This window comes from Hyperolius riggenbachi, chromosome 12 (genome assembly GCF_040937935.1).
Source record: "Hyperolius riggenbachi isolate aHypRig1 chromosome 12, aHypRig1.pri, whole genome shotgun sequence".
NCBI lineage: Eukaryota > Metazoa > Chordata > Amphibia > Anura > Hyperoliidae > Hyperolius > Hyperolius riggenbachi.
In genome coordinates this window covers 21,272,398-21,297,680 of record NC_090657.1, presented here as the reverse complement: position 1 = coordinate 21,297,680, position 25,283 = coordinate 21,272,398, and the positions used below count along the sequence as shown (strand labels likewise).

The following is a 25,283-nucleotide window of genomic DNA, read 5'->3' as shown; positions in this document are numbered from 1 at the left end:
AGAAACGTGGAGGCTCTAAAGGATCCAGACCCCTCCTCTTAGGTGTGTATCTAACTTTTGTTTTAGAACATTACAGTCCTTTAATGAATACTTCCAGGGGAACTGTAGTGAAAATAATTTAAAGTAAAAAATAAAAAAGCTATTTTATTCAATGTTAATTTACAAATTATGTAGTCCGTGTTTGCCCATTGTCATGGGAAAAGAATCTGTGTAAAGTCCTAAAAATACAAACATTTTAATAATCCTACAGAGGTCAGTCTTTGTTTAGGAGCTTTACCTGCTGGCTCCACATGGTAAACAAGAACTACTTATACGTTACATTTCAGACTTAAAGAAAACCTGAACTGAAAATGAAAAGTCAAAATAAGCATACACGGGTCACACTTACCTTCCATGTAGTCTACTCCTCAGTGTCTTTCTCCTGTGCCGCGTCCTGTTTGTTCACTGTGATCAAGGGAATTTTCCGTCCTCCATATTGAAAATGGCCATTACCCATAACAGCTTTCTGGTCAGCACACAGTTAAACTGTAACATTGCCCACTTGAGCCATAGGGAAACATGGACATTACCTGGTACCTCAGTTTTCCTCTCAGCTATAACTGACAGCAACTGATATTTTACTGACAGCAACTGATATATTTTAGATCTGACAAAATATTGTCAGAACTGGAAGGGATTATTGTCAGAAGAAAATGGTGCGCTTCTGAGAGGAACTGATGACAAGGTAACTATGTAATGTTCATTTGAAGTTACCTCATGTGTTTATTTTAAATATTTTTACTCAGTACAGGTTCTCTTTAAAGGACTACTGTAAGAAGGTAGAGGGAAAAATCAGATGAACTTACCCGGGGCTTCTAATGGTCCCCCGCAGACATCCTGTGCCCACGAAGCCACTCCCCGATGCTCCGGCCCCGATTTATTTCTGGAATTTCAGACTTTAAAGTTGGAAAACCACTGCGCCTCCGCGGCCGTGTCCTTGCTCCCACTGATGTCACCAGGCGCGTACTGCGCAGGCGCAGACCAAACTGGGCCTGCACAATACACTGCTGGTGACATCAGCGGGAGTGAGGACGCGGCAGCGCAGGTGCAGTGGTTTTCCGACTTTAAAGTTGGAAATCGCAGAAGTGAACCAGGGGCGGGGCCGGAGCATCGGTGAGTGGCTGCGCGGGCACAGGATGTCTGCAGGGGACCATTAGACGGGTAAGCCCCGGGTAAGTTCAGCTCTTTTTCCCTCTACCCCCCTACAGTAGTCCATTAACTAGTTTACGGCTACCTACACAATATAAGAAACAGAAGTACTTACTCTTGCATAACTTTTGGACCAGAAAATTGGTCCGAGAAATGGATGGATTCAATCTTATCAGCATAATGTGTTAGGAAATGAACCATCTGTGGAAGATATAGAAGGAGAGAACATGTAGCAGTCTCAGCAGAGGGAAGGAAAGAGAATGGCTATAAAGGAAACAGGTCCTCACCTTGGTGTCCAGGACACCGTCCGTCACCTCCCCCATCTCGGACAAGATGGCCAGAGACTCCGGGAGTCCCAGCTTGGCTGCAGACTTGGGCTTATCACTGCAGAACTCACTCTGTAGGAGAAGAATAGAATTATCAGCAGCACAGTAATTACCCAGAAATACCTGCCACCCATCAGGCCTGAGACCCTTACCAAGTCCTGCATCTCCTTCTGCAGCCGAGCAAGGGTCTTCCGAGTGCCCACAGCAAACACATAAGTGTCCATGTCCTCATCATTCATTGTTACTTTGACTTGCTGAAAGAGAAGCAGAAAACATATTTGTATCTTTAATGGATACCCCAACAGTGATACATGAAACCTGTATATAAACCAGCATGGGCCACAGAGCAGACAGACAGTATATATGGATCCCCAAGATGAAGATGTAAATACTGCCTGATGGTATCACAGCCTTTATCCATCTCTGCAAATGGCAGTTACAATACAGAGATCCTGATAGAGACTTTACCCACAGCTGTGAAAATACTTCATTTCAGCCACCTAAACTCTTAGGACTGTGGTCTGCCTCTGTCTAATCAGTCAGGTCTCCAGAGGTGTCTGGACTAACAAAACTGAGCCCTGCTATTTAGACAACATTTCTGTTTCCCTCCCATCCACACCTTCCTCCTTAGCCCTACACTGGAGAGAGGTTACATGCCGCACTGCCACAGTCCTTTTCATGGCATACATATTGCATGAGTTAGGCATTGAATGGTGCCGCTGGTTAATATATTGGTAATTTACTTTACCAATATAACCGCTATTGTATTGTGAAATTGTAGCTCCTTCTTCCTTCCCTACCCAGTATCCGTTGGCTACTTCTCTAGCCAGTTGGTTACCATTATTATTATTTTTATTTATAGAACGGCAAAATATTCTGTAGCGATGTACGTAGTCCAAAAGAAATAGTGGGGAACATAGATGGACGGGAGGTTCAGAACTCTTCACAATTAGGACATCCAGCAATAAAAATACAAACGTTGAGTGGTTTGAGACCTCACCAATACTGGTGCACGTTCATATGAGGAGTTACATCAGAATAAGAGACACTAGAGGGGGCTCCCTGCCCTTGCAAGCCTACAACCTAGAGCAGGGGGTTTCAACTCAATTGCGTAAGGGGCCAAAATCTAAAACATTTTCTAAGTCGTGGGTCAAATTATTTTTTAAGATTAAACATTTATTAAACATACGGTAAGTGGCATAACTATAGCAACCGTAGGATGCCTGCTCCTCCCCCTTCTGCAGAGTGGTGCACTGGAATATTAACCTGATCCAGCTCTGCATCAGGTTTCCTCTAATCTTCTAACAGACACGCTATGTGCAGCATACCTCTGGTTCTCAATGCATGCAACATGATTGGAAGCTGGAGGTATGGAAACACTGAGTGCGTGGCTGCTGGGAAGAACAGAAGCGACACAATGCATCGCTGGAGCTGGTAAGTCTGACATTGCTCCGCTGTCCTACTCTGCCATGTGGGGAGATGGTGTGTAGGTGTATATGTGTAGCAGGAGGGAAGTCTAGTAGGGAATAATTTGTGCACATATTATTTATACTGAAGCGAACGTCCTCCTTTGCTGTACCTGTTTTGAATGCATGTTGTGTATTTTAGTCCACAATTGTGGAGCTCTGCACATCTATTGCAGGTAGTCAATTCGGGTGCAGCCTCTGTTTGGAAGCGCTGCCAATGTCTCCTGCTGTACAAAACTTATGTAAGTATACTTATGGCTAGCTGCATCCATGTGCATTCAAATTATAGATTAGGACTAGTACATGATTTGCATCCGATTTGCATTCAAGGCATGTATTTAGCCCTGTGGGGCTCTGCATGCCTCTGTTGGTCTACAATTGTAGTTGCAGCCTATGAGCGCTGTCATATGTTTATGTGTGTTTTCTCAGTTACCTGGGGGTTAGGATCCAAGGGTTAAGTGGGGTATTGCTGCACACCAGCTCACACTGACCATGTTCCAATCACCTATCTGCTACTCTGCATGGGAAGGCAGCGTGCTGTTCTTTTACTGCTTACAATGATGAATATTTGAAGCTCTTGAGGGCCACCTAAAATGGCAAGGAGGGCCGCTTGTGTTTGACACCTGTGATGTAGAGGTAGGGGTTGGAGACATTAGTGAAGGAGCCTCTAATGCTATTAGTATCACATTGGGCGCCCACCGCACTACCTGGTTGCTGCATTACTGATACTTCTTTCAGGGGTCTATTAAAGGTCTGCTAATCCCTGCGCCCAAATCACCCGATCCGCTTTCCATGATGCTATATACCCTGTGCAGTGTAGCCAACCCTGCTATATATCCACACCCCTTCATGGCCAATAAATGGAGACTGGAAAAATGCCAAGGCCATGGGAGTTGGTGACTGGTATGTACAGAAAACCCCGTCCAAGAAGGCTTTACTGCCAGAAGACCCTGGAGACCTTGAAGTTATGGCCAAGAAAAGAAAATTCTTGGGTTGTTTGGAGTGCTTATGTGGTGGAAACCGTAAATTGTGGGTTCTACTGAACTGTGACTGAAGCTGTCAGACGATACTCACCACTTGATCACAAGTTGGGCGCATCATCCTGGCCAACACATTCAGCAGGTCCTGGCGTTTCAAAAACTGTGAGATAAGTAACAGAGAGAAGTAGTCAGCTTCAAGGACAACAGAAGCAGATCATTTGCACTGCTCACCATCGGAATGGACAAAATAAAACGTTTGATAAATCTAAGCCTGGAATTTTTGGTGGCTTTTTTTTTTTCCTTTCTAAAGAGCTATTTCACACTACAGACTCAAATTCAGTCAGACAACCTCTGGCCATATGCAAGATTAATGCAACAGTTGCATTTGAAAACAAATGTACATCTTTTCCCCATAATGCCGAGGGCTAGTTTACAAAGAGTATGTTTCAGTGCGTTTTAGCACAACACATGCACAATGCAGGGGTAACTAAGAATTCCCATGTTTCCCTATGGTGGGTGGAGTGCACGTTTGTGGTTTAAAGGAATCCTGTAGGTGGGGGTTGGGGGAAAATGAGTTGAAGTTACCCGGGGCTTCTAATAGTACCCCGCAGACATCCTGTACCTGCGCAGCCACTCAGTGATGCTCCGGCCCCGCCTCCGGTTCACTTCTAGAATTTCAGACTTTAAAGTCTGAAAACCACTGTGCCGGCGTTGTTGTGTCCTCACTCCCGCTGATGTCACCAGGAGCATACTGCGCAGGCCCAGTAAGGTCTGTGCCCGCACAGTACACCCCTGGTGACATTAGCGGGAGTGAGGACATAGCAACGCAGGCGTAGTGGTTTTCAGACTTTAAAGTCAGAAATTCCAGAAGTGAACCGGAGGCGGGGCCGGAGCATCAGTGAGTGGCTGCGCTGGTACAGGATGTCTGCGGGGGACCATTAGAAGCCCCGGGTAAGTTCAACTAATTTTCCCCTGACCCCCCTACAGTATCCCTTTAACAGAAAGTTTTTTCCCAATGTAATGCAATACATACAAAAGTGCATGGAAATGTGCAGCTGAAAGAAATATGGAGCTAAAACAAAATATACATACCTGGGGCTTCCTCTAGCCCCTTCCAGGCTGATCACTCCTGCACCATCCTCTGACTCCCCGTTCATCTGCAATTGGTCTTAGAAAGTCAGAGGCCAACTGCATGAGCAGCCTGGCTGCACACGCTCCAGCTGAAGGGAGCGTTCTACGCCTGCGCAGTACGCTACCAGCGACAGGAGCGAGATGGGGGAGTGTGCCTGGCCGGACTACACCTGCACCGACTGGCTGCAACTAGAGGATTTTCCGGGACCAGTTGTGGACGAACTGGGAGTCAGAAGAAGGACAGTGTGGAAGCGATCAGCCTGGAGGAATCCCCAGGTATGTATAAATGTTTTATGTGGCCCCATCTCAGGTACACTTTAAGACAGTACACCTGATTTGCATGCTTGTTCAGGGTCTATAGCTAAAAGTATTAGAGGCAGAGGATCAGCAGGACAATCTGCTTAGTTTAAAAGGAAATAAATATGGTAGCCTCCTTATCAGTCTCACTTCTGGTGTCCATAAAGCTTTTTTTGAATTTTATTAAAAATACACCATGACAAGTAACAAATGGTCATGACAGATCAGAGCAGCACCTTAAGCTGAATCAGCATGCCCTCGCAGCACAGTCTCCCTGAGCACCACAGATTGTAGATGTGTTCATTCTCTTGGTTAAGCTTTCCAGTGCTGACTGCTTCTTTACTCGTCCCGTCATCTCCTACAAACAGAAAGAGAATAGATCAGCTGACAATACTGATTCTGTAATCCTTATTACTAGCAGCCCATTCACACTGGGCCACTTTTCTGCAGCATTTCAGCCCTTTGCTATTCGCCGGAAATCAGCAAAAGCACTGTGCAGCTCTCCTCCCTTTCATTTGCCTTCAACTTTATCACTACCCATCACAACAAAATTATCTATATCTTGTTTTTTTTCGCCACCGATTAGGCTTTCTTTGGGTGGTATATTTTGCTAAAAATTATTTTCTTCTAAATGCATTTTAACGGGAATAATAAGAAACATTTTCAAAAATAAATGTGTTTTTTCTCAGTTTTCAGCCATTACAGTTTTAAAATAATACATGCTTCTGTAATGCAAACCTAATTATGTTATTTGCCCATTTGTACCGGTTGTTACACTGTTTAAATTATGTCCCTATCACAATGTAGGGCACCAATATTTTATTTGGAAATAAAGGTGTATTTTTTTTAGTTTTGCACCTGTCGCTAATTACAAGCCTTTATTTGCAAAAATAACAGAAATATACCTTCATGACATACATATTAAAAAGTTGAGTGCCAAATGTAAGTATTTATGTTTTTTTTTTAAAATAACTTTTATTTTAATAAAAGTGTTTTATTTTGGTAAGTATGGGAGGGGAGGTAAGGAGTTATTTAATGGGGTATTTTATGTAATTTTATTTAAAAGGATGCATGTAGGTGTAATTTTACTATTAGGCCACTAGATGTCCTTCCCCCATTTTATTCTTTAAGTTTACTGTGAACGGCATACATGTATTACAGGAAGTAACTCGTGTGTTCTTCACTTTCACTTTTGGCAATGACCACCGGCATCTCATTGATGCTGGTGATCATAGATCACAGGCTTTTAGATCGGAGATTGGGAACCGAGTGCCTATTCACTGATCTGTGTACCAACAGGCGGCGTCACACAATTGCGTCGTGGCGAGATACGTATAACAACAACGCCAATCACTGCACAACGGCTCTCACACATGCAATGAAACTGATACTCACCCACCAGGGAGAAGTTACTCTCCAGAAGCTCTCGGTGAGAGTTGAACCAGGCCTGTGCCAGGCGGCTGTTCTTGTTCTTGCCAATGATATAGTTCATGATGTATGCTAGAAGGCCAGTTACCATGAGGATTTCCATATAGTAGCTCTCCCAGCTGTTCTGTAGGTGAGCAGGGACCTACAAGCAAGAAACAGAGCTCAGCATATGCAAAGACACACCTTACAGCATACACAAATCAGGGCTATGAGAAACAAGTCAAAGATTTCACTAATGAGCAATAAAGACCATTGCTCCTTCTATAGAATAAAGGTTAGGTTAGAACATCAAGAGATTGACTTTATTTGGCGAGCGAAAACAGTGTGTCGATCGAAAGTAAATAGACTCATAGCCCACTCACTGCAAGCGAGATCCTGGCAATTCTCCTTCACCAATCGATCTGAACGATATTATGGCTCCATGCTCTGAAACCAAAAATCGATTCTGCGCTGACCAAAATCAAGTGAACATTATCAGATTCCTTTGTAATCGTCTGATATTTTCCATCCTGCTTGAACGGGTAAATTTGTTGATTCAGGCAGACATTGGCCAATTTCGATCAATTAAGCAGAATGGAACCTAAATCGATTCTTTGCTGGTCTGTTAAATTGATCGATCAAACAGGAAAACGAGCAGCACTACTGATCAATCATTCAGAATGGATTCTTAACAATGAATCTGTTGCCACAGATGAGAACTGGCTCTTCCAACTACTGCATGTTGTACATCATTAACCAGTGCTACCTTCACTGCCTTACTAAAGGAAATCTGAATCTTATTCATTTTACACAAATACCAGTCATCCGGCTGTGAAGCTAATCTTTTGGCTTCTGAGTCCCATATCTGAAACAAGCATGCAGCCAATGGAGTTGCAATACCCGATGTGCATGCATTGCATTAATGCTGCAAGAGCTTTGATCCCAGCGCACTGGAAATCCCCTAAGTTTCCCTCCGCTTCTAAGTGCTTTCAGAGGACAGACCTTGTTTTGCGGAAATGAAGGAGGTGGTACTTTCCGCTTAGGACCGCCTCGATCGATACATCCTCACCTGGTCAGTCTGGGAGGAATTTAAATATTCAGATGATTATTTAGGGCTCTTAAACAGATCCAGTAGATTGTTTCTGTAAGCCACTTACTGCTGCTCTCTTCTCTCTGCCATTATACTCCCATTGGGCACCAGAGATGGCACAAAATAATTCAGGAAGAATGCCAAGGCTCAAAGTTATTGTTCAGACTAGTGATATAGACCTCCAGGCAGCAATAATGGTAACCAGCGCTCACTGTAATTTTGGGCAGTGTTACACCCCAAAATTGGGGGAGCCTGAGGAGTGATATGGAATCTAGACAATAAATTTTGTATCACTCAGTCTGCAAATAACACATTGAATTTTATTAAATCTGCATACAACCCCCCCCCCCCCATTAACCCCCATAAAACATGAGCCTTAGAATGTATTACGACCTGGCATACACAGCCGGCCGTGTCACTCTCACTGTACAGTCATACACCACACACATTCAGATATTGCACTCCCGGGAGTAAAATCAATAGCAATATTCCTCTGTCATGTGTGGGTTGTTGCTTCAGATCCGACTAGCGTGACCACTGCTAATCATGGCAAGTGATGTATTGTCCCAGTTATTCCAGGTTAACAATCCACTTTGTATATATACTTTATGCACTATAAGCAGTTATAGTCATAGATGGACGTAGGGGGAGCGGAGATTGGCATGCAGCAGTGTTAGTCCATACAACGGGGGCCCCCGGATGTTAATCCGATATATATTCCATACAGAAAGCATGTGTCGGCATACTTAGCAAAGCAGTGTTCAGCAAGTACTGGAGGGCTCACACCACCTCCACGCAAAGCTCCTCAACTCAGCTCCTATGCACACTCTATATGCCATGCCCGGAGGGCTCTCACCACCTCCTTAGGACATTCAGACGTTCCTGTGCGCTCCTCAGGACTCCTCCGGCTGCTGCTCACTGCTCCTCTCAACCCCTCTCACACACATCAAAGTCCACGCTGAGACGGATCCATGCGCCCTCAAACGCGCAGCGGGTGACGTCACTCCAGGCTCACTTCCGTAACTAGTATCGCCCGCCCCTCGGGCTTCCTCAGACGGTCACGTGAGCGGCACCGTCCTATTTCTTTTAAAAGCCATCCTTCCCTGCTATATCTGCATATCTCCACCTCTACTCTTTGACCATTGGTCCGACCTCTCCTCCACAGTTAGTATATCGGCAAATACGTGCAACATTGGAAACTCCTCCTAGTAGTCCATTCACAATGGGCACATATAAGGATTAATCACTTCCATCTATCAAAAGGTAAGAATGAGGAATTCATGTCCATTTCACCTCCTTGTATATATAGCTATATTACTGTGAACAATGCAAAGCCTGCAGCGGATGTCCACTGAGTGAACATTTCTTAGGGGTCACAATATTAGCCACACACACGTTATTCAAGTTGCCCAACAGTAATAACAGCATCCAGTATTGTTTTAAAAGATCACTGTCAATAAAATAACATATTAATGCACAGCAAGAGGCACTCGTATATAACCACACATTCCTCATTCATGAGATCTCACTCCCATATCTAGGTAGGTAGAAAAGGTGCCAGAGGAAGTTCAGAATTTAACCCCCTGGGGATTACCGTAGCCAGTCTGAAAATCCAAGTTGATTCTATCTGACATAGTCGTCTATCCAGATTCCCCCCCCCCCCCCCCTTGATGGAATGGGCATCTTAATTATCCCCTTAAACCTTAGGGAGTCGGGATCCATTTGGTGGAGTAGTCTGAAATGCAAGCCCAGTGGGCTAGTTTCATCCCCTTCCTTAATATTGCCCACGTGTTGTTGTATTCTTTGTTTTAGCATACGCGTTGTTTTTCCGATGTACTTAAGTCCGGATGGCTTTTAAAAGAAATAGGACGGTGCCGCTCACGTGACCGTCTGAGGAAGCCCGAGGGGCGGGCGATACTAGTTACGGAAGTGAGCCTGGAGTGACGTCACCCGCTGCGCTTTGAGGGCGCATGGATCCGTCTCAGCGTGGACTTTGATGTGTGTGAGAGGGGTTGAGAGGAGCAGTGAGCAGCAGCCGGAGGAGTCCTGAGGAGCGCACAGGAACGTCTGAATGTCCTAAGGAGGTGGTGAGAGCCCTCCGGGCATGGCATATAGAGTGTGCATAGGAGCTGAGTTGAGGAGCTTTGCGTGGAGGTGGTGTGAGCCCTCCAGTACTTGCTGAACACTGCTTTGCTAAGTATGCCGACACATGCTTTCTGTATGGAATATATATCGGATTAACATCCGGGGGCCCCCGTTGCATGGACTAACACTGCTGCATGCCAATCTCCGCTCCCCCTACGTCCATCTATGACTATAACTGCTTATAGTGCATAAAGTATATATACAAAGTGGATTGTTAACCTGGAATAACTGGGACAATACATCACTTGCCATGATTAGCAGTGGTCACGCTAGTCGGATCTGAAGCAACAACCCACACATGACAGAGGAATATTGCTATTGATTTTACTCCCGGGAGTGCAATATCTGAATGTGTGAGGTGTATGACTGTACAGTGAGAGTGACACGGCCGGCTGTGTATGCCAGGTTGTAATACATTCTAAGGCTCATGTTTTATGGGGGTTAATGGGGGGGGGGGGGTTGTATGCAGATTTAATAAAATTCAATGTGTTATTTGCAGACTGAGTGCTACAAAATTTATTGTCAGTGATATAGACCTCAGTGACTTAGTTTACTGGGGCCTTTTCAGTGATCTCAGCACTGTGATTTTTTTGTTATGCATTGCCAAATCTAGCTATTGTAGCTAGGGACTAGAATAATGTGTTTTATTCTGTTTTCTAGTTTAAAATTATACTCTATGCAAAACAGTTTTCATTTTATTGTACGTGGAAGCTATTCTTTGTACGTTCACCTTTTACTTAATAAAGCTTTAATAATGAAAAAAACACAAAAACCAAAAAAAAACCAAAAAAACAAAAAACCCTGGTGTGCATCAGTGATTGACAAAGAAAAACAGGCAGGGGTTCGGTGTAAAAGCCAGGCAGCTGATTCTTTTTTAAATTAGCAAATGGGTCTTTCATATATTACTCTATTCTAGTTTACTCTACCATGTTAGTGTACTTAAAGTGGATCTGAGATGAACTTTTACTCATTGCAGAATTGTGTTCCTTTCCTATTGTTTATAGAGCATTCTTCAAGCCAAATACTTTTTTGTTTTTGTTTTAATACTCTAATGCCCTATAAACTAAGCAAGCCACGCCCACAGGTTTTCAGAGAGCCAAGGCACTTTCAGACAGTAGCAAGGGCTCATGGGAGCTCAGTCTGGGCAGGAGGAGGGGGAGGTATTACTAGCCAGAGATTTCAGAGGCAGAGGGGAGGAGGGAGGAGAAAGGGGGATTAGGTGCAGATAAGTCTGCCTCTGTGTAATGTTTACAAACAACATGGCTGCTGTCATTGTATCACAGGATTAAATAATCATATTCTATTAAAGCTGTTTGCAGCTAGATTTGCTGTGTAAACTATCTAAACATTTTGATAAGATATATAGACAAGTTACTTGTTCTAGTTAGTTTTTAATCTCGGATCCGCTTTAACGATATAAATATACATACATTACTTTTTTTAAAAAAATCTCAGTTATAAAATAAAAGCATGTCGCGCCTACTTGCTATAGTATAAAAATGACTCAAGGATGAAAAGGAGTGGAAGTGAACAATACTTACAAAGCACATTTTGCAAATACATCAGCACACACTGTAGTTAATTTACTATCAGTGTGATCACAGTTGCTTAAATTATATGTTTTGTGGATGAAATGTCCGCATTTTAAAAAGTTTCAACAACAACACTATACTGTAACTGCCTTGATTTTTACTGAATCCTGTTTTAAGGTACTTTAAACACATCCTGTAGAGCAGTGGTGTCATACTCCAATACAAAGTGGGCTTAAATTGAATACAGGGACCAAGTTGTGGGCCCACCTCAATGTCTAGTGGCCACCGCTTTCCCTTATAAAGTTCCCTGCTGTCTAATCCCCCCCCCCCATACAATTTCCTGGTGTCTAGTGCCCTCCTCCCAATATATAGTTCCTGTTTTCTAGTGGTCCTCCCTCCCTCATACCGTTGCCAGTGTCTAGTTGTTACAATCTGCATCTGCTGGTAGATTCCTGTATGTACTACCTCTGCTTCACCAGCAGATGCCACCAGCCTCTATGAATTTACAGCCTGAACTTTCCTCTGCCCACCAGCAGAGGGTGGACTCTCTGGATATCTCTCCACAGACAGGGAGGAGGCCTGGACTATCACATGGCCTTTCAGCATGGTATTTAGGCCACACCTGAACACTCAGAACTTGCTAGCTCTTTGTTCCTGATCCTAGCCATCCTGACCTGAGTTCCCTGTTCCTGGTGTTAGTTCCTTGATTCCCTGCTGTATTGATCTCTCGTGTTTTGACCTTGTGCCTTGTATACCGACTACTCTTTGCCTAGCGATTATTGTACTGTTTGATCTCCTGTGTATGACCTTGCTTGCCTGACTATCCGTGTGTCTCCTCCTCGATTGTTATCCTGCATATATATATATCTATTGTGCTTATTATTTTGATCCAGGTTCCGTGTGCACACAGTTCTATACACTGGACCTACTCTGCATAACTCGCTTATGCAGAGAGGTCCTTGTATAAACCCTGATTTTCATACCTTTCTGTATGCTTATTGTTGTATCTACCTGTATTATTGGTTGCAGTGCATGTATGTGTATAGAATACATTGCCTGCTAGTCTATGCTGATTGTTTTCATGCATGAGGTTAATGCACAGCATTATTCTATTGTTATTTAATAATAAATTCTTATTATTCATTTAATCCTGGTTTGTCAGTCTTTTCCTAAACCGTGACATCTCTGCCTGGTTGCGGGTTTGTGCGTTGTTTCTGTTTGCTCCAGGTGCAGCGCACAAACTCCATGCAAATCGTAACACTAGTGGCCCCTTCCTCTAAACAGTTCCCTGTTGTCTAGTGACCCCCCCATATACAGTTCAATGGTATATAGTGCTTTCCCCTTCCTTCCCCCATATGGATTTGTCTCCAGTGTAGCTTCCATAGAGGTCTACAGGGTGGGCCATTTATATGGATACACCTTAATAAAATGGGAATGGTTGGCGATATGAACTTCCTGTTTGTGGCATATTAGTATATGTGTGGAGAAGATGGGTGGTGACCATGGCAGCCATTTTGAAGTCAGCCATTTTGAATCCAACTTTAGTTTTATCAATAGGAAGAGGGTCATGTGACACCAAACTTATTGGGAATTTCACAAGAAAAACAATGGTTTTAACGTAACTTTATTCTTTCATGAGTTATTTACAAGTTTCTGACCACTTATAAAATGTGTTCAGTTGGCCACACATAATGCAAAGCTGGGAAACCACTTGCAGGCCAAATCTGATTCTGGCTGGAGTTTGACATGTATGCTGTAGAAGATTTCCATAACAGGATAGCGATAACAGTGGTATATCTAAGTGCAGCTTTGCCACCTTAGTAGTACAGGCTGCTGCCACTAGAGAGACTCCAAGCCCTGTAAGACCTGTAATTTGGATGGACTTCCTGGTTTGAAAGCCTAGTTACACCTACCTGCCTCAGTCCTATCCTTTCCCATGTCTACCTCATGTTGACCACACCCACTCCTGTTCCCCTGGTGATGTCACCACATGACTTGTGATCCAGAACGGCTAAAAGGCTAAAGTCTTGAAAATTTGTATGGGAAGGTAAAACTATCAAAAATGTATTAGAACACACTGTCGTCTCCCATTCATCATGGCGGATTCATGCTAAGTTGGCATCATCCTAGACTTTGGGGCCATCATAACATTAGGAGTATCAGTTGTAACTGCCTTTGAGCGATTAGAATTACCTTGTAAACACAAGAAATCTAACATTTGTACAAAGCATCAACCCAACAGTGTTCCTTGAGGAAACGTATGGATGGAAAGGTTATTTTGTGATATATTGTATGTCTGGCTGGCTAATTATTGTTCTTTATAATGACTTACATCCACAATGGTGATGGGGTCCTTGCTCTTGCTGCCGACTGAGTCAGGCTTATCATCATAACCTTCAAACTCTTCATCATCATATGGTTCTGTGTCTGTATCCGATTCCTGCAATCAAGATGCACAGTTTCAGGTTACCATCATAAAACACAGATAAAGGAGAAATGCAGTTCTTTTAAGCTGTTCTACCAGGGCTCATAGGTTGTCCCATTTCCAAGTTTCTGCTATGGGAGCTGACAGCCAAGTTTTCATATGCAGAGCAGATAAACCGAAACCAGGAGGTGAGCTGAATGCCAGTTTGCCAAGACCAGCACATGTATAGTGTAAAATAGAGTACAAGCAGAAACATTGGCTGCAGAAGAATATGAGTCTTTTATCAGAGATACACTAACTACTTCACCCTTACTGCCAAGAGCCATTTTCCCATCAGCGGTCCTCCAATTTATTTGCCCATAACGTTAACACTGCTTATCACACCTAAATGATCTATATGTTTTTGTAGGCGATACTTGTTTTCATTAATTACTTCATGTTTTATGCATTTTATAAGGGAAAAAAACAAGGAAAAATTAAAAAAAAAAACTACACCATTTCTCCAATTCCATCCCCTATAGTTTTAAAATTAACAATGCTACAGAAATTAAAACCTAAGCCTTTTATTTGCCTATTTGTTCTGGTTATTACAACATTTAAATTATGTCCCAAGTACAGTTTATGGAGACAATATATTGTTTGGATATAAAGGTGTATCCGTTTTGTGTTCTTTTAGTACCTCATCAATAATTAAAAGCCTTTTATTTGTTAAAGTAACAGTATCATACCCTTATTACATACATATTAAAAAAAGCTCAGACCCCAAGTTAACTGTTTATGTTTTTTTTTTAAACTGTCACTTTTAAAAAATAGTTAAGAAGGTTTTAATAACAATGAAATATATTTTTTACTTTCATTTTACTTTTTGGCCACTAAATGGTGCGATACACTATCCTGGAAGTTACCAGGAAGTGTTCGATCATTTTTGTAACTACGTTTCTTACTCTGTGTGGTGGCTGGATAGTGTACTGGTTAAGGGGTCTGCCTTTGACATGGGAGACCAGGGTTCGAATCCTGGCTAGGTCAAGTACCTATTCAGTAAGGCGTTCAAGGCAAGACTCCCCTAACACTGCAGGGTGGCCTCCTGAGCATGTCCCAGTGGCTGCAGCTCTTGAGCGCTTTGAGTCCGACAGGAGAAAAGTGCTATACAAATGTTTGGATTATTATTATTACTCTCACTTTGATGAATGAATATACCTTGTGATTTTAAGCATGCTTATACATTTACGGCACTTTCGACGTCACCACTTGCTGACGTGTAAATCCCGCATATGCATCCAGAGTGATTTATTGCAGCTCAAACTATGCATATAGGCATCCAGTTTGAATTAAAGACGATCTGTTATGCATTTACAGAGCCGGGACCAGGTCCTCCAGCACCCAAGGCTGAGACACCAAAGTGCGCCCCTCCACCCCTCCCACCCCAGCCGTCACACACTGATTGCTATTACACCAAGAGGTGCCACAGGGCCCACAACCTCCCCAACACCTTAATATCTAGTTATCTGGCTTGCAGTCACTGCCATGTATCCCCTTTTCTTATTTCTTTCTGCTTCAAACACAATTAGGAATGACAGCTGAATGAATTATGCGCCCCCTCCTACACTGCGCCCTGAGGCTGGAGCCTCTCCAGCCTATGCCTCGGCCCGGCCCTGTGCATTTACACCAAAGTAAAATAAACATTATCGTTTCCCCCGTCATTCCCCCTCTTCATTTTGCCTATTTTAGCCGCTCCTCGCTGCCAATAAATAGCCTAGTTAATAAAATATAACTTTTAATCATTTGGCCAAGATGGCCGCAATGCAAATTGTCTCCGGAAGTGCTTCCGGGTCATAGCAGATGATGACAGAGGATGAGAGGAAAGCTCTGTCCCTTACTATCTCCTTTACAGGGACGAGCTGTGCTGAAGCCAAACAAAGCAGCTCTCCCCCCTGCTGTCAGCCTTAAAGAGACACTGAAGCGAAAAAAAATTATGAAATTATGATTTGTATGTGTAGTACAGCTAAGAAATAAAACATTAAGATCAGATACATCAGTCTAATTGTTTCCAGTACAGGAAGAGTTAAGAAACTCCAGTTGTTATCTCTATGCAAACAAGCCATTAACTCTCCGACTAAGGGCTGGTTCAGACGGGCGTTTTTGTGGCGTTTAAGGCAGCGTTTCAGACGCAGCGTTTTTTGGGATCTACTGCCATCCCATGCAAGTGAATGGGAGCGTTTAGAGCTGGCTTTTGCAGGCTTTCATGAAAGCCTGGCAGTAGATCCCAGCGTTGCGTCTAGTCTCAAAAGCAACATGCTGCTTTCAGAGGCGGTAAACGCGAGGAAACAATAGCAGAGACCAGAACTGCTAGCCTTGAACGCTTTTCAAAAGCCTTCAAAAGCTAGCTTTTAAACGCTGGCGTTTGAACGCAATGCCAAGCAAAAGCTCAGCAGACGCCCGTGTGAACCAGCCCTAAGTTTAGTCGTGGAGAGGGCTGTTATCTGACTTTTATTATCTCAACTGTTTTCTTTTTCTCTGCTAGAGGAGAGGTCATTAGTTCACAGACTGCTCTGAAAGACTCATTTTGAATGCTGAGTGTTGTGTAATCTGCACATATTATAGAATGATGCAATGTTAGAAAAAACACTATATACCTGAAAATAAAAATATGAGAATATTTTCTTTGCTGCTAATCTTCTAGTAATTATTCATAGTACACAACCAATTCACTATATCAATTTTTTTTTTTCGCTTCAGTGTCTCTTTAAGGTGCGTACACACGGCCTACTTTTTCAAACGATGGGTCCATCAGACCCTCCCGCAGTGCGGTCGTTCTGCCGACAGCTGTAGGCAGACTGATAAAACTGTTTTTGACTGATCCGCTCGGCAGCATGTACTCACGTGCAACTGTCAGCAGAACGACCGCACCACAGGAGGGTCTGACAGACTCATCATTTGAAAAAGTACGGCGTGTGTACTGCGCCTTTACAGGAGAGAGGCAGACCTTCCCCCTGCGCACATCAAGGTCAGCGATGACTGATAGGATAATGTGCAGGGGGGGGGGGCCCAATATTTGTCTAACTAGACGAATAATTAGAAAGGAGCAGGAGAGAGACAGCACAGCTGTTTCTACACGAGACAGGGAGAAAAAGATTTGTATATATGAAAGGAAGATATCTTTTCATTTAAATTGCATTTTTAAGAAGTGCCACAGAACCCCTTTAAGTGGTTAAACAATGTTGACGTACATCTCATAATATGAATTGTATTTCTGCATGGACTAGGGTTTTAAAGGGAACCTGAATTGACATGTAGCAAGACGAGAACATGGTAGGTAGGGTATTAACCCTACTCACATCTTGCATGTATTCCTTTACTACTGGGCACAATTATCTCCAACGACCTGAGGTGGAAAGCCAACACTGCCTCAACACAGAGGAAAGCCCAACAGAGGCTTTTCTTTCTCTGCCAACTGAAAAAGTTCACTATGGACCAAAAGCTTCTGACAAACTTCTACTCTGCCACAATCGAATCTGTCCTATGCTTCTCCTTCCTGGTGTGGTACGCCAGCTCCTCCGCCAGCGACAGGCTCAAACTGCAGAGGATCATTAGATCAGCGGAGAAGATCATCGGGAGATTCCTTCCCACTCTAGACCTTCTCTACCACTCTAGGCTGAACTCCGGAGCTCTAAGGATCACCCAGGCTACCGCTTCTTTAGTCAGCTCCCCTCGAGACATAGGGCCCGGTTCCACTCCATCTACACCAGGATTCCTCCTCAAGACATAAGAACAGTTTCTTCCCCTTGGCTGTCAACCTTCTGAACCCTCTCCATGGAAATGCCCACCCCCACCCCAAATATCATGCCCGCACTGAAGCACTCTGCATATAGACGATGCTCCAGCTTAAAGAGACTCTGAAGCGAGAATAAATCTCGCTTCAGAGCTCATAGTTAGCAGGGGCATGTGTGCCCCTGCTAAACCGCCGCCATTGCGCCGCTAAACGGGGGTCCCTTCACCCCCAAACCCCCCACTGCAACACTTGGTCGCAGACTTGGTCGCTCCTGGAGGCAAGGGCTAACGGCTGCAGCCCTGCCTCCAGTCGCGTCTATCAGCGGCGCATCGCCGCCTCTCCCCCGCCCTTCTCAGTGAAGGAAGACTGAGAGGGGCGGGGGAGAGTCGGAGATACGCGCTGACAGACGCGCGTGGGGCAGGGCTGAGGCGGTTAGCCCTGCCCCAACCAGGAAGCGCTCCCCCGCTGCACCGAGGGGATTTGGGGGTGAAGGGACCCCCGTTTAGTGGCGGGATAGCGGCGGTTTAGCAGGGGCACACATGCCCCTGCTATCTATGAGGTCTGAAGCGAGATTTATTCTCGCTTCAGACTCTCTTTAAGTGTATTTTTTTGGTTATTCTGCTAGGTTTTTGTGTGGTTCTTATGCCACATTGTCTCCCTCTGTATAAATGCTATATAATGTTCTGTTCCTACTGCATGCCCTGTCCTGTGACTATTTCATGTACCAGTACCCCTGTACGTGCCAAACCCAATTCCGGGTTCCTGATTCTTTTTAATTCTAACAGTTATGAATCCAAGGCTATAAATCACACTTTCCCTGCAGCATAATTCTCTCTGATATCTAATTAGAGGTGATTAAACTTTTGTGCCAATTCACACAGGAAATGATGCCTGGCACTAACCAAAACGACTGCAATTGCCAACAATCCCTTGCTGTGCATGCTAACTGACAGCTGCATGTTTGCACTTGTAATGGATATTTTTTTTTTTTTTTTAATTGTCTACAAGGTTTTAGGGCTGGAACCCACTACGAATTGCTGCAGCGCTTTTAACTCATGCAAGTACTGTGTGCAGCAATTCCAAGGCCAATTGTGATGACCTCTGATTTGAATCACTGTATAGTAAACGGTACAGCGCTTCCGATTCGCTTTTTTTTTTTTCCAATAAAACTTATTATACTTACCAGGTCTGGTTTCTGTCTGTAGCCCCGCCTCCTAGCGGAAGAGGTCACAGGCGCTTCTCTATGACCTCTTGTGACCTCTTCTGCTAGGGGACAGGGCTACGGGCAGAAGCCGGACATTGAGACACTACAATTAAAATCACTTCTATACTTAGCATTGAGCGTAAACGTGTCCAAAATGCTTCATGTCCTGCGATTGTGATAAACCCTAATCGCAACCCCACTAATGGGTTCACCACCATTTATATTGGCAAAGTGTTTTTTGGAATCACCGGCGATCGTCAGTGGTCCAAAAACACTGCTCTAGTGGGTCCCAGCTCTTACTCATAGGCCTGATGCACTTTCACACGAGTTACTCATTTCTCCCATTATTTGTATAGTATCTTATCTGTATTATACAGTAAATGTAACAAAGCCGAGATAGGTTTTGTGTATACAGTGCAGCCATATCTTTTCCATTTGTAGCACTGAGGAAGGACAAAATGGCCCAAAAGAACGTTCTATAAGCAGAATTCTATGGACTCCTCTATAAAATGAAAAACTATAGGTGTACTATCTAGTGTCTAGCTAGTGGACATAATAACCACAGCATACAAGGCTAATTTTCAAAGCTCCACCCACTGTTTTGCATTATGATGCAGGTTCACCACTAACCTCTCATGAATTTTTATTACAACTTACTTGTCCTTCTGCGTCCAGGTCAAAGTCTTCCTGTCCCTCCACTTCTACTGTGGCCTCTTCATCGTCCTCCTCTTCCTCCTCCTCTTCCTCTTGTAGGTTCTGCTGAGGAGGATGGGCGGTGGTGGCCTCCTCTGGGCCATCCTCAAACTCTGCAAAGTCATTGTCATCATATTCAGCTACATCGTCACCGTCATCGAACTCTTGGAACTTGGCATGGGAGGTGGCCACCAATAGCATCAGGACGGCAAAGAGGAAGCGGGGCAACATCTTCACTGGTTGATGACTAAATAGGGGGGAAATTAATGTATAATGGTTATTTGTTAATTCTATTTTACATTTTTTTTTCTTTAGAAGGTTGAAAAGTATGTTTCATCTATATTTTGTGTTACAGAGCTGTGTTCTCCCCAGAATTGTTTTTCCAGCCAGGTGGCATGTAAAAGTAGCCGTGTGAGGTTTGGGGGTAGGAGGGGGGTGTTTGCAGGGCCAGTGCAACTCTGCTTACAACATAGGAGGAGGAGAAAGAGGAGGAGGTGAGCCGGGTCCTAACCAAAATTAGCCAGGTGAAGCACCTAGCTAAAAGGGCATGGGGAGAACTCCACAGGGTATCCAGCTAATCATAGAAATCCAGATCCCAATCTGGCACAGCAAGAGGAAGAAACCTAAACTACTGGTAAATATCTTTAAAACCCCCGTCACATAACTGCAGCATGGGGTCGGTATCACAACAGTGGCCCTGAATTCAAACATGCGCAGTTCTGGCTGGAGTTCTTTTGAGCCAATCCATTTTCTTTAATAAATAGGTGCCAGATTTGGAAGGCCTCCATCTCATTTTGGATCTAGGCATGGTGACAACTGTGGCAGTGTAAAGGATGCAGAAAAGCAGGTTAGGTTTCCGTAATGAAGCAATACCCAGAAGACCTGAACGACCTTCACAGAGGCCTTTCATTGTTCCTCTGTGCTATGAACCAGCAGTTCTGGTTACACACTTGTCTTTTTATAGACACTGAATAATGATTTCCATATTTTCTCACTGTGCTGAAGAGATGCATGATGGGGGTTATTGCTCATTTTTGAAGTTGGATACTTGCAATTACCTTTTAGTGCGACAATATTGTATACTTTCTATGGAACAAATTGAAATGATGGAAGATTGTATCAAAGATGCTTCTCCATGTACCAGAGATAGGCTGCAGCTGATGCTCCACATCTGAGCTGCCAGTCCACCTGCTTATGTCCATTCTTTGCTACAGAAGCTGTATATTAAAAAATCAATTCATTTAAAGTGGAATATAACCCTGCATTTCAACTTTGCTCTAAAACATTATTTACAGCATATTATATGCAACCAGCGATTTTTTTTACTAGACCAGCATTGTAAGGAGTAAGTCCTATAAACTGTGTCAGTGCTATGTAGTATTTTGGGAAGGGGAGCTGGATGTATGGAACTAGTTTCGTATATCTCTAGCCAGAGGCTACCCCGACACTGGCCTTAAAGTCGGAATATAACCCTGCATTTCAACTTTGCTCTAAAACATTATTTACAGCATATTATATGCAACCAGCATTTTTTTTTTTTACTATACCAGCATTGGAAGGGTTACACACAGAGCTTTAAAGTTCCGTGGAGAGAAATGCAGACGCATCCGAAGTTTAGATAGATACATTTAAAGGAAAACTTAAGTCAAATTAAAAAAATGACATTTACTCACCTGGGGCATCCCTCAGCACCCCAAAGCTGGATGGTGCCCTCGCAGCCCCGCTCCGATCGTCCTGTCCCCGCCGGCGGCTACTTCCGGTTCGGCGACAGCCGCCGACAGGCTGGGAACGCGGCTGATTTTCCGCGTTCCCAGCCGCTGCTATCACCCTCTATGCTGCTATAGCGTATATATAGACGCTATAGCAGCATAGAGGGTGATAGCAGCGGCTGGGAACGCGGAAAATCAGCCGCGTTCCCAGCCTGTCGGCGGCTGTCGCCGAACCGGAAGTAGCCGCCGGCGGGGACAGGACGATCGGAGCGGGGCTGCGAGGGCACCATCCAGCTTCGGGGTGCTGAGGGATGCCCCAGGTGAGTAAATGTCATTTTTTTTTTGACTTAAGTTTTCCTTTAAGTAAACACAATGTAACAAGTGGTGAATTTGACACACACACTGACTGTGCAGGAGTTGGAGGACAGCCAGAGAGTGTGTAACATTCTTCACTTGTTACATTGTGTTTACTTAAATGTATCTATCTAAACTTCGGATGCGTCTGCATTTCTCTCCACGGAACTTTAAAGCTCTGTGTGTAACCCTTCCAATGCTGGTATAGTAAAAAAAAAAAAAAATGCTGGTTGCATATAATATGCTGTAAATAATGTTTTAGAGCAAAGTTGAAAGGCTGGGTTATATTCCGCTTTAAGGCCAGTGTCGGGGTAGCCTCTGGCTAGAGATATACGAAACTAGTTCCATACATCCAGCTCCCCTTCCCAAAATACTACATAGCACTGACACAGTTTATAGGACTTACTCCTTACATGTATAGTAAAAACTAAACAAAAAAAAAACAAAAAAAACACCAGCACAATTCTGATTCAATTACTAAACACAATTGTTAACTCTATCGAGAGAGACTATCATTAAAATGTTTTTATTGTGATCTCTAAAATTGTGAAATTAACCAACAAGGAATAGGGGAAGGTACATATTCTGGATCCACATACACTTAAGTTCATTTAGTATGTGCTGGGATCAGAGCCTTGTTCACTAAGAAACTGCTATATAAATACATTAAACCTCCACCAACCCAACATGTTTCATGGGGCTTCATCAGGGGAAAAAAGTGCTCTGTGCTAAGGGTGCCAGTGCAATGTAGCATTAAATATACATTTCAAATAAATATCAAATACTGTAGCCGTTCAGCTCTGTCAACAATAGCTTTTCTGCTCCGATAGTCGGATCGAAGATTTGGCATCATGTGACCATGGGTAGGCTTCCTGGGATTTCAGCCAACTGGGCCATGTTGCCTCCAGCAGTGTAATTCGGAAGGGGTAAATGCCCTGACTTGTCCCTCTCCCACTACAATTGGTCGTGGGGAATGAGGGAGACAGCAGGAGAGAGCAGGAGGGAAACTGACAGCCAGCTAAAAGAAGCAGTCACATCTCTACAGTGTTTGAGGGCCCATTCACACTTTAGCGTTTTGCCAGTGATTTTGGCAAAACGCTCAAACGCTAGAGCTTTTCAAAGCACTAAGGTAATGAAAGTCTATGGGCCTGTTCTCATTTGGGCAATATGCGCTAATCGCCACAAATCGCCCAAAAACGTTAAACACAAACGCTTAGTCTGCACCATTTTCGAGCGATTTCCCGACGATCGCGGTTTAGTGCTATAGAAGCGCAAAACAAGATCGCTAAAAAATTGCCAAGTGTGAATGGGGATTTTTTGGCATTAATCACCAAAAAACGCCAGAGCAAAACGCTAGCAAGATAGCTAGCGTTTTGCGATTAGCAAGTGTGAATGGGCCCTAAGAGAGTGTGTGGCTACAATTCCATTAGAAGCATACAAATTGCCTGTGAATTTTCAGATGCAAAATTTGCATGTAAATTAGAAAAAGCATATGCATGTACGCAATTTTTACATGCGAATTTGCAACTTTTTGGGGTTTACAAAGCGGGAAGTCCTATTACAACTATTGATCCATATGTAAAAACTGCATCGCAGGCAATGTTTCTGCATGCAACAACTGAAATATAGCAACATGGTCGTAATTTTTTTTTCTGGATGCGCATTGCGCATTCAGTGGAAACAAGCACATAGGAAATCATTGCTGTGAAAATGTGTGCAAAAAATAAATAAAATAAAATGCACAAATGCATATCTAGTAGAAACAGGCCCTTAGACCAGTGTACCCCAACCCTGTCCTCAACGCCCACCAACAGTGCATGTTTTGTGGCAATTCACGCAGGTAGTTAATCAGCTCTGCTGAGACACCTCACCGTTGTTTGTGGTTTCCTGCAAAACATGAACTGTTGGTGGGCTTTGAGGACAGGGTTGGGGAGCTCTGCCTTAGACTGCATGGCTTGACTGGCATATGTGGTGGTGGAATTTGGTGCACAATTTGCTTTTCTTATACAGAATCTAGAGTTCCACAGATTCCATATCCTTTACAATCAATGCTAGCAATAATCCAACACACTAAGGCGGTGAATAAATCCATATAATCTCCTTAACGGTTAATCTGTCTGTGGCTCATTGTGTCCTACATAACACACCTCACCTGAGCAGTCACATAGTGATCGGCATACACTAGTGAGGATGTTTGGTGTGATCTCATACAAGCTTAAAGGGGTTTTGTGGACTGTTTAAATAAACAAAAACTGCCACTTACCTGGTGCTTCTACCGGCCCACTGCAGCTGAAAGGTCCCACGCCGTCCTCCTCCGATGCTCAGTTCCCCGCGGCCAGTCCCATTGTAATATTTGTCTAACAAGACGAATAATGCTCGCTCCTGCGTGCGTCATCGGGAGATTACTGCGCAGTACAAAGTTTTCTTGTACTGCGCCTGCCGCTCAGCCGCAGTCTAATCAGATGGCTGACAGGGACAGGCGGCTGGGAACAGAGCATTGGAGGAGGACGGCGCAGGACATTTCAGCTGCAGGGGGCCGATAGAAGCCCCAGGTAAGTGGCGGTTTTTGTCCTCAGAACACCTTTAACAGGTAGAAGGTTTTATTAAATCCTTAAAGTGCCCACACATTTATCAATTTCCCTGTTTGATTGCTTGCAGATTTGATCGATCTGCAGTGATTCAATTCCCCTAAAATGTTTGATCAATCGACTTTTGCTTGATTTTGACCAAAAATCATTTGAAAGTATTTATCGGACATGGCAGAAGACCTAGGTTGATTGGGGGTGGGGCAGGAGCGGAAGGTAGATTAATGACCCATGCAGGAAACTGCTGACAATTGATTTGCAGTGTGGTAGTAATCAATTCCTTTCAGAGAGGAATCAATTTATTTTGCCACATTAGGTGGTAATCTATACAGTGGCTTGCAAAAGTATTCGGCCCCCTTGAAGTTTTCCACATTTTGTCACATTACTGCCACAAACATGCAAACTAACACTGCACATCACTCTGAACACACCATCCCCACTGTCAAATATGGTGGTGGCAGCATCATGCTCGGGGGGGGGGGCATCTCTTCAGCAGGGACAGGGAAGCTGGTCAGAGTTGATGGGAAGATAGATGGAGCCAAATACAGGGCAAACTTGGAAGAGAACCTCTGCAAAAGACTTGAGACTGGGGCGGAGGTTCACCTTCCAGCAGGACAACGACCCTAAACAAAGCCAGGGCAACAATGGAATGGTTTAAAACAAAACATATCCATGTGTTAGAATGGCCCAGTCAAAGCCTAGATCTAAATCCAATCGAGAATCTGTGGCAAGATCTGAAATCTGCTGTTCACAAACGCTGTCCATCTAATCTGACTGAGCTGGAGCTGTTTTGCAAAGAAGAATGGGCAAGGATTTCAGTCTCTAGATGTGCAAAGCTGGTAGAGACATACCCTAAAAGACTGGCATCTGTAATTGCAGCAAAAGGTGGTTCTACTAAGTATTGACTCAGGGAGCTGAATATTTATGCACACCCCACTTTGCAGTTATTGATTTGTAAAAAATGTTTGGACTGATGTATGAT

The 25,283-nt window shown here is 43.8% G+C and overlaps 1 protein-coding gene across 2 annotated transcripts in view; it reads right to left on the bottom strand.

Annotated features, from left to right (window-relative positions):
* The window catches only part of CCDC47 (coiled-coil domain containing 47), a 42,801-nt gene that overhangs the window by 5,847 nt on the left and 11,671 nt on the right, over nt 1–25,283 (bottom strand). For both annotated transcript variants that reach the window (XM_068262850.1, XM_068262851.1), the window contains exons 2-9: nt 19,618–19,900; nt 13,895–14,002; nt 6,784–6,958; nt 5,625–5,746; nt 4,055–4,120; nt 1,667–1,768; nt 1,476–1,586; nt 1,304–1,389 (exon numbers count right to left, since the gene is read on the bottom strand). In XM_068262850.1, the coding sequence (XP_068118951.1) occupies nt 1,304–1,389; nt 1,476–1,586; nt 1,667–1,768; nt 4,055–4,120; nt 5,625–5,746; nt 6,784–6,958; nt 13,895–14,002; nt 19,618–19,884 (1,037 nt within the window). In that variant the 5' untranslated portion in view covers nt 19,885–19,900. The remainder of the gene's footprint in view (nt 1–1,303; nt 1,390–1,475; nt 1,587–1,666; nt 1,769–4,054; nt 4,121–5,624; nt 5,747–6,783; nt 6,959–13,894; nt 14,003–19,617; nt 19,901–25,283) is intronic.